This window comes from Lupinus angustifolius, chromosome LG15, assembly GCF_001865875.1.
Source record: "Lupinus angustifolius cultivar Tanjil chromosome LG15, LupAngTanjil_v1.0, whole genome shotgun sequence".
Classification (NCBI taxonomy): domain Eukaryota; kingdom Viridiplantae; phylum Streptophyta; class Magnoliopsida; order Fabales; family Fabaceae; genus Lupinus; species Lupinus angustifolius.
The window spans coordinates 8,534,058-8,544,356 of record NC_032023.1 but is presented as its reverse complement, the minus strand read 5'-3'; the positions used below and the strand labels follow the sequence as shown (position 1 = coordinate 8,544,356).

The following is a 10,299-nucleotide window of genomic DNA, read 5'->3' as shown; positions in this document are numbered from 1 at the left end:
ATGGCAAGTGAAGCGATCCTTGTTATTCTTGCCTTTTACTGGTTGACTCTTTCGCTTCCTTCTTTTGAAACTTTTTGAGTCCTCCTTTTCTTTTAATGAATTTGCTAAATTTTCGGACTAGGAGACCCATAGTTTCATCATCTAGATCGGAATCAGATTCATCATCAATTTTCTCTTCTTTGTCTTTGGAGGTCGTGGCCTTCAAAGTGATGCTCTTCTTCTTCCGGTCTGATTCTTCATTCATGGTCAAGCGACCCAACTCCATTTCATGCTCTTGAAGTTTTCCAAATAAAGTAGCTAAAGGCATAGAATCTAAATCTTTAGACTCAACAATTGCAGTCACCTTTGGTTGCCATCTCCTGTCAAGACAACGCAAAACTTTATTAGTTAGTTCACCTCTAGCAAATGATTTATCGAGAGCAACTAAATGGTTGACAATATGAGTGAATCGCTTTTGCATATCACATATTGATTCGCTTGGTAACATGCGAAACAACTCATATTCGTGGGTCAGCGCGTTCAGTCTTGCGCGCTTGACTTCGCTAGTGCCTTCGTGAGTCACTTGTAAAGTGTCCCACATTTCTTTCGCATTATGGCACTGCGAGACCCTAAAGAATTCATCATATGATAGGGCCGATGTGATGATGTTTTTGGCGCGCAGGTTATGCTGGACCTTTTTGCGCTCATCATCGGTCCATAAACTTTTCGGTTTATCTTTAGGTTGATCGTCCACAAGATGTTGTGGAACGTAAGGGCCGTTGACTACGGATTCCCAAATATCCGAGTCTATGGCCTCAATAAAAATTTGCATGCGCACTTTCCAGTAGGCATACCCTTCACCACTGAATATTGGTGGTCGATTAATGGATGACCCATCACCACCAAATGGATTTGAAGAACCCATTCCTTTTCCCTTTAGGATCACGAATACGCGGTTGAGCTAGCACTTCGTACTAGCTCTGATACCACTTGTTAGGTATCAGTGGTTACAATACACCTAGAAGGGGGGGGTTGAATAGGTGTCGCGGTTAGAATTACCGCTTTTCGCAAATCAACACTTAATGCTGAATCAACCCTATTTAATCGATTAAGGAGAAAAGGATAATCGATTATAAGCACAGTCTTAATCGATTAACACAAAAAACAGTTTTAAACAGAAACTATTTTAATCGATTAATAGAAACAGTATAATCGATTAACACAGGAATATTAATCGATTAAACAGAACCAGTAAGCAATTACAGAAACGATTAAATGCGAAACAAATAACCGATAACAGAACGAATACAGAGCTTACAAATTTGTATATCAGAATAGCTTGCAATACAACAAAAGAACAGAATGTATTAGTTGAATCAAATATACAAATTAAATCGATTGAAAAACAGTAAAGAGAGAGAGAGAAACAAATCCTGCAAATCGAATTTTTATCCTGGTTCGTTTGCTGTCCACTGCAAACTACATCCAGGCCTCCCGGCTGACTTGGGAGATTTCCTTCACTATAATCGAATCAATGTAATTTACAAACACATTATCCAATTACAACACTTAGCAAATGACAAGAAATCAAAGAAACTATCCAATGGTTTGACTCCCTTCCTACCGATAAAGAAAACGTTTCTTTCGGCGTAGCCCCAGCCAAAGAATCTCTCGTTCTTTCCTTTTCTTACACTCTAAGCTATGAAGAAACACACAATCTCTACTGGTGATACGACACCAAGAGATTCCCTTTCACAACAATTACACAAGAATTACAAGAGTAATATTAAGCTATACCTAAGCTCAAATACAACATGAAGGCTTTACTCTAATGCACATTTAACACAAACACATGTGAAATGACAAGTATTAGTTATGAAAACAGAAGTTACAGAATTATAAAATTCATGAAAAACGCATCAAAAATATGCATGAACATGTGAGGGAAAACATGAGAGATTATAACATGAAATGCACTCAATCCTAAAGCAAGGAATCTCTCATTTCTAAACTCACTAATGCAATTAACAAATAGATGCAGCAATTAACACGTAGAATGCTCTAACTCTCTAATAAATGCAACATGCAACTTATGAGATTAATTCTGAAAACGCAGTTTATAAAGAATCAGTCCAGAACCCCAGATAATCGATTAAATACCTTCTTAATCGATTAACGGGACTAAAAATCATAACTGATTCTGTTTTTCAGTTTTTCAGATTTAACACTTTAAAATCAGTTAGGTTAATCGATTAACGGGAACCTTTAATCGATTAACTGCATTACAAAAACGTGTTCCAGTGGCAACCACTTTACACAGCAGTTGGGTTAATCGATTAAAGGTATGGTTAATCGATTAACACTAAATAAAATGTGTATTTTCAAATAGAAAACATCGAATATGTTATGCACTTAGATAATACATGTTTGACACTTAGTTTTATGCCTAGAATGCATATATACATGTATTTATGTAATGCATGAACATATTATCAAATGAACATATCTCATGGATGAAATGATTTAAAGATAAATGCATATGAGACATGTTTTAGGTGCCCTAAGCCTTCGACTCAACTTAAACTAGAAACTAGTCTAAGCCTAGTACCAAATAAAAGACTCAAGCACGTTGGATTGTTGGTTATCTTCAAGCACTTTTGGGCACACATTGTCCTCATCAAAACCATGACGTTCAAGGAGAGCTTTCCAAAGTGTTCCTCTTGACATGCACACTTTCAGTCTTGGCCGAGATATCCTACCAAGATTACTCCATGTGCCTAGTTTGAATTTGAGTTGGATTGATCAAGTATTGGCCGAGATTCTTTCCATGTTTGACCGAGCCAAGTGGTTGGGATTTGGCTTATCTTCATGCCTAGCAACTTGCATCCCACGCTTAGCTTGATTTTTGAAATGCCATGGATCATGCTTGAATGTGCAACCAACTTGATCTTCACGCCTAGCGCCCTTATCTCCAAGCTAGGCAGTTGAACTTTTGCACCATGCTTCCAACAACATTATCTCCATGGTTTGGCCAAGGCATTTGAATCCAATTTGAGTTCTTCTTTTCATCCACACGCATAACCTATGCCTAAAAATCCTCCCAAAATAAAAACATATTTATTTGCTTTTCTAGCCTTTGCCCTAGTCATGGGCCCTCCTAAACCACGCAAGGCCTCCTCATTAATGTTGGGCTCTTAGGGCTCTATTGGGTTCACATCACTTATTGACCATTTATATTTTTAAAAAGGGTATCGCAATGTATGAGTCACCCACCTAGTAGAGTCTAGAGATGGTAAATGTACATAACATTACTGTGCAAGCAGAAATATATTTTTGAAAAGGAAAAGTTAAAATATTAATTAATTGGGAGTGTAAATAGTCGTTAGGAGTGGTGGAGGGAGCCAGGTCACAGAAGATCCTCCCTGTATATATCTCCATTTGATTTACACTTTTGTAGGTGGTTGAAATGCCGTTTCCTATTAAGGATCCTTGAATTTCTTTATTTTTCTTCTGTGCATTATTGTTCTAACTCATGCTACTAGTTGAAGGGAGTACTCCCTAGTTAGTCTGTAGTTACTTGACTTGGAACTCTTGAATGAAGTGCAAGTGTGGAGTTGGACGTGAGTACTGTTATGGTGATTGAAGAAAATAAATATGGGACAATAGCGGGCAAAATTGTTTCAGTTATTGCCAGTAATTCTAGGGAATAGTTTTAAATAGAAAAGGGCCTTCCCATTCATTAATTCTATATGAAAACCATCAGATAGTAGCACACAACATATTTGCATTTTTCTTCCAATAAACCAAGCAAATAGTTGCAATTGTGATTCTTCAAAAGCCTCTTTACAATTGTATCATAGAATGTGATTTTGTTATGTTCCGGGTCTTCTTTGGTTGATATGGTTATATTGTGTAGAGTGTCCCACTCAACAAGACATTATTTTGCTTCATAGTGAGCTTTGTGAAATAGGAGAAAACCATATACTGTGGGTGCAGCCGTGCAGGTCATGTCTTTATATAATAAGGTTGGAGTAAGATAGTAGTACTACTTAGCACGGAGTAGCATGGAGGATGAAAATGCCCTGAAATGCATGAAAAATATGCTCATTACACTACTAGCATGTTTGAATGAGTAAAATTTGCATACAATTAAGTGCTTGTGTAAAGCTAGATATCTCAATTGACTTCTTGTATGGAGATTCCGTAGGACTAAGTGTCCTAGGATACAAAAAAATTGTATCACCTTTTGTGTTTGCCCATTGTTAATTGCTCATCCTTTTTACTCCTGACATTTTATATGAAAGTAAAGGCCTGAAGTCTTAATACTTGCTTCTCTGGTCTACTTTTCCACTATGATTGAATCGAACATAGACTGTAATTAACATGATGTTGTATTATACTGATAGTTGGAGAAATTTGAGGAGGCCCGGGATGTTATTCTATCAGGCCTTCATGTCGATCCATTTAGGTACTACACATTTGCAGGTCTTCCCTTGTTTCTTTCTTATTTATTGTTTTTATTTTAATTTTTCTATTCTGAATTTCTGCAAAATGTTGATGAAACTATACATCTGTGCTTGTCATTTCTTTTGATATCATGCAGTAATTCTCTTCGGACTTCTCTACAAAATTTGGAAAGAGAGTCATGCATAACTGGCACGAATACGCATGGACAACCAGAGCGAAATGATGACTTTGATTGCACTCTTTGCCTGAAGTTACTATATGAACCTGTTACAACCCCTTGTGGACATTCTTTTTGCCGATCATGTCTATTTCAAGCAATGGATCGTGGTCGGTACCAAATCTTGTTGATTATTTTCTCTGTTCCGTATATTTCACATTATGTTGATTCTGGTCCTCATTTGTTAGGGAATAGATGCCCATTGTGCAGGACAGTTCTGTTTTTTAGTCCTAGAACGTGTGCCATCAGGTGAGTCGCCCATAAGATCTCACGAAGTAGTATAGATAACCACACAAAAATTATGTATTGATTTTTGTTGATTGCATGACCAAGTTACTTTCTTTAGCAACATATCTAAGCTAAAAATGTGATATTGTATACCCCCATATTAACAATATATCTAAGTTTCTCTTCAGAATTTATACTAGGCATATGAGAATGGATTTCTCTTAATTCCAGCTTATTAAAGTTCTAATAGATTTGATGCACATTTGTTTGCTAATTTATGTTCCTGTCAACGGTTTCTAGTGTGACATTGAAGAACATCATAGAAAAGAACTTTCCTGAGGAATATGCTGAACGGAAGCAAGAGCATGATAGTTTAATCAACTCTGGTGTAGATTTGCTCCCTCTATTTGTTATGGATGTTGTCATACCATGTCAAAAGTTTCCACTCAATATATTTGAACCTCGGTATAGACTAATGGTGAGTTGGTAAACAAATTTATATTTTGATATATCTTGAATCTACAAGTTGATGTTTAGTTTCTTTGTGGCTTGATTTTAGGAAATAGCTGGGCATTTCAGTGCCCTTTGCTAATTGTTGCTTGGGAGGGGATGCATCTTCATATGAATTAAAATATTTGATTAATTTTATTTGGAGGGGACACTCGAAATAAAATTAGAACTTATGGGTATTTATTGTTAGGTTGTCATAAAGTGTAGAATGTAGATATCTTAAGATAAAGTATACTCACATAGTAATTTATATAGAAAATATTCCTCAAATTACCAATAATCAACTTGAATAGATAGGGCAAGGGGTGGGGGAACAGATTTAAGGTTTAAAATTACCAATAATCATCTTGAATGCTGCTATGATTTTTATCCTTGAGGAAAAAAATGTGTACTACACTATCATTACATCATCCACCATTCATATTTAATCATCATTGACTCTTAAATAGAAGTAATATAAAGGAATGGGGATGATGTACTGACTATGTATAAATCTTTACAATATATTACACTCTTTATTCTTTGTTTTTTAAGTTACTCTCTTAACAAACTTATATCATTATACATGAGAGGACATTTTTTGTTCTTAATTTATCCAAATACACTTTGTTCAAAACTTCAGTTCCAGGTAGGATTCTATGGTACTGCTAAGCTATTTTGACCTTATATTATGGTACATGATTGCAACATTGTCGAGGAGTGGAGGAATGGTGACTACCTCTTGATATATTGTGTGTGAAATTCGTATATTATGATTAAATTTTCATAAAATCTGTTGGGAGACATTAATGGGAATTATTTACCATATTTGATTTGTGGAAATAATCCATTTCCCTAATTACAAAAATTGTTCAAGATTTAAATGTCATCATATCTCTGATCTCTCTGATTTCATTAATTTTGTTCTTTTCGTTTTTTACCTTTATTGGTATAAAACAGGTAAGAAGAGTAATGGAAGGCAATCATCGGATGGGAATGGTAGATCATCTCACTTATCTTCTTTTTTGCCCTTTTCCTGCTTTACTAATATAATTGGGCAGACCATATTCATCAGTTATCTTGTGTGATTGCCCATTGATCTTGTAGGTTATAATTGAGTCTTCAACAGGTTCGTTAGCCGAGTATGCTTGTGAAGTTGAAATCACAGAGTAGGTGTCTGACATCCTTTTCCCCATGAGTCCCCTTCTAATGTATGGGACATGCTGTTAATAACTTTTTTCCATTTTGATTTTTCCCGTGTTTGATGGTGTAGGTGTGAGCCACTTCCTGATGGTCGTTTCTATATAGAGGTGAAAATATAATTGGTTTCACCCCATATGACATCTCTGCACTAGTTATGAACTCTTGATACTGGATTGGTGAAGAACTGAAAATGAAGTTCGGAAATTATTTTTATCTTCTTCTGCTATAGCATTCAAGAAAGACAGGCTTCTGTATTTCATCATTTTTGGCAGAGGGCTTTTTTATTGTTCCTTTTCTATTTTGTTTGAGCATCTGTCTTGTGCTGTTCTCCACATCACAAGGGATTCCAAAAATACCAAAAGATTCTTCATATTTTAAATCCTCACTTTTTAACACAAAAACTTGAGGGTCCTTCTGATTTTATTTATGTAGCTATATTTAGGAGGACTTAGTTTTTTTATTAATTGGGGTTTACATGATTGATGAGATATTGCAAAATTGACATGAGCTGAATTAGGGCGAACCACATAAACTAAAAGCTAAGATTAGTTAGAATGGTTATGTATGGACTATATTATTATGAAGTTAAGAAGCTGTATTTTTATATGATGCTGATTGTCTACACTGTTTCCATATGGTTAAAAATAATTTAATCCCATATTCTGATATGTTTTGATGAATCCTTAATGCAATTTATTGAAACCAATGACTCTTGCTTGTCTAACATACTCGCCAGAAGGTCTAAAGAATTTCCTGGACAATTAGTGAATAGTACTAGTTCACTCTACATCAGATTAGTAACTGCTGGATCCGTGTTAAACTGTTCTGGCCCCTAAAAAAGTTTCATTCTAACTGTATTCTTTTAAAGTAGACTTTCTCTCTCTTAATGCTTTTGGTGTGTAAGAAGGTATGATTATGCGCAGATTGAAAGTCGCAGGAGATTTCGTATCATCCGGTCTTGGGATCAAGATGGGTGAGTTGTCAGTGGGAGTTATGTTTAACAGATTCTCTCACTGTTGATCTGCCTATTTTTCTTGATGTTAATTTAGCTTTATGCCCCGTTGTTTTATGCAGATACCGTGTTGCAGAGGTCGAATGGATACAGGATATTATGCCAGCAGAAGGGACAAGAGAAAAAGAGACTGTAAGTTAATTGTTTTGGCATGAATTTGTTTGTATGCTTTTTGTCGTGTTAGAGAGCATAATAACTTAGATTGAATTTCAAAGATATATAATTTGCACTTCAGGGTACTTAGGAGATAGACTTTTAGGTTTAATTAAAGAATTCATAATTATGTTATAGACGGATAGGATTAAGTAAAGAATGCTATTGGGGTTGTGATGTATGTCATTGTAAGGTGTTAGAATTTTACCTTGACAATAGGTTTTGTTCCTTGATTTGTTGACCTTGGTCTTGGCTGCAACAAGTAGCCTTTTATTCAACATCAACATGCAAGAAACTGTATACTGCAACCCAAATATGAAATGGTGGATTATTGAAATTTTAGATCTTTGATTGTTGAAAATTTAGATCTTTGATCGTTTGATTATTAAAAATCCTGGAAACGGCTTCTCCCTTGTGGGGGTAAGACTGCGTAAATCTACCCTCCCCATATCCCACTAAGTGAGAATCTCGTGCGTTGGGCTGCCATTTTTTATTGTTCTCAAAATGTAAATTCTTCGATGCTTATTTTTTTAATGTTAAGCTTTGGTTATCTCCGATAACCTTTTATATTGACTGCATTATTGTAAGAAATCTCCATCTTTCTAAGCAATTGACATTTTTATGTTGTTGCAGTTACTGGAATTAATACATAATGCAGCAGAAAGTGCCCGATCATGGATAAGAAGAGCTAAAGAAGCCGCAAGACTAGGTACTCTTTAAACCATTTTATGTGATGTTTACTTAGAAATTAGAATTTCTCTGTACATTATGTTTTGAGTGAAAACCAAGGTATATTATATTGGTCATCTATCTCGTCTTTCTCCAGAAAAGAAAGACAGACAGAAACATGCTGAAGTGAAGAATTGTTTTCAGTACTATCATAGGAATTCAGACTCTATCATGGTTTGTGTTATCCCATCTGACCAATGGGGATGACCTATTTTTCTTCATTGCGCCTGTACAAACGACAGTGCATTCTTATCATAATTAACTACCGAAATATCATACACAGATCAAAGAAGACTTGACAGAGTCGCGAGTATTGAAGCAATGATGCCCTCACTCGGAGACCCTGAGCGCTTCAGTTTTTGGGTGACTATCTGTGATTTCACATCAATGTTTTCTCTTTTGTCGTTGTTTGTGGAACCTCAGCTTTTACTAATTCAAGCTTGATTGCAGCTGGCTACTCTTTCGAATCGGAGGCCTTCGGAAAGATTGGATCTCCTATCCATGAGAGATACTACTGAGGTATTAAACCAATTTTTCTTAGAACCTCATCCTCTGATTTTGCATTTTATGCTGTACTTAAGCATTCTATGGATAAGGTAGTTTTGAAGTTGTACACTGTCTCTTAAATCCTATAAATAAAAACAATTTTCTCGTTTCCTTGTAGAGGATTAGGCGAGGCCTGATATATCTCGGAGCAGAGGAACAAGGCTGCAGAATTCAATAAGAATATTGGTTTATTGTACATTCATTTACAAGTCAGCATAAACAACTAGAATCATCGCCAGTACCAGAGAGAGTACATCACAAATAACATGAAAAAACACAAGGATGTGATACTTTTATCATTTAAATATAAATAATTATATGATATTTTTACCATTTGATGCAAGTGCAAAAATAAGAACTTACCTCTTCAGTATTAGAGAGGGAGGATCCCAACTGGTTAATGAGGTACTTGTTATTGTTCTGCAGGGTGTAGGCTGACTTGAAACTATATTTTCATTTCCAGTCTTATCCTTACCTTTTTGGGATATTGTTGGGCTTCCAAATTGAGACTCGTTTCTTGTAATATTTTTTCCATGCACATGAAATACGAGATTAAACTTACAACAGCATGCTGTTTAATGTTTATTTATACTAATACTCCCTATGGTGGTTTTTTGCATACTAACCATTTTCTCCGTATATTATATTATTATAACGTTTTAACTCTGTTGCACCTCGGTATTTGGCTCCACGACCTTATTAGAGTTGTCATTACATTTTATGGTTAAAAATGTAGAAAAATATTTTAATCTAAATCATGTTGAGCTTTCGATTTTTGATATCAAAGTTCGGGAGTCAGTTACAAGGTAGGGAAGGTATTAGCACCCTACCTGCCTTAAGCAACACCCTTTATTAAATTATGACTTTAGTATATTTTTATATTTATTTGGTTATTTAATTAATTATTATAAGGAACAAACTTATTTATTTTTATTATTGTGTCTGACAAGATGAACCTTGGTCCTACGTATCCATCTTTCAGATAGGGAATCAAGATTACGTAGTTCTTTAGTAAAAAAAATGTTTGTTGGTTGAGTATGTTAATTAAGGACAGAAGTGGTGTAGCGCGACCGTCCGAAGGATGAATTGAGAAGAAAGAGGCTCGCAGGGCGACCGCCCCTCCATCATTTATGTGGTTGGCAAATTTTATTGATGAAAATATTTATTTTTTGTGTATTTATGAAAAAGTGTTTTAATTAATTGTCAATTTAATTAAAAATGATTTATTTTGGATTTTTGGAATTGATCGAGTGAAAGGAAGCGGCGTATCGTAACC

At 35.3% G+C, this 10,299-nt stretch overlaps 1 protein-coding gene across 1 annotated transcript in view; it reads left to right on the top strand.

Annotated features, from left to right (window-relative positions):
- Positions 1-9,558, top strand: part of LOC109328719 (LON peptidase N-terminal domain and RING finger protein 1-like) — a 13,289-nt gene extending 3,731 nt beyond the window's left edge. The window contains exons 6-18 of the mRNA XM_019562310.1: positions 4,386-4,447; positions 4,583-4,773; positions 4,852-4,912; positions 5,192-5,369; positions 6,341-6,379; positions 6,488-6,549; positions 6,654-6,690; positions 7,507-7,556; positions 7,658-7,727; positions 8,382-8,457; positions 8,761-8,840; positions 8,928-8,996; positions 9,142-9,558. Coding sequence (XP_019417855.1) covers positions 4,386-4,447; positions 4,583-4,773; positions 4,852-4,912; positions 5,192-5,369; positions 6,341-6,379; positions 6,488-6,549; positions 6,654-6,690; positions 7,507-7,556; positions 7,658-7,727; positions 8,382-8,457; positions 8,761-8,840; positions 8,928-8,996; positions 9,142-9,201 — 1,035 coding nt within the window. The 3' untranslated portion in view covers positions 9,202-9,558. The remainder of the gene's footprint in view (positions 1-4,385; positions 4,448-4,582; positions 4,774-4,851; positions 4,913-5,191; positions 5,370-6,340; positions 6,380-6,487; positions 6,550-6,653; positions 6,691-7,506; positions 7,557-7,657; positions 7,728-8,381; positions 8,458-8,760; positions 8,841-8,927; positions 8,997-9,141) is intronic.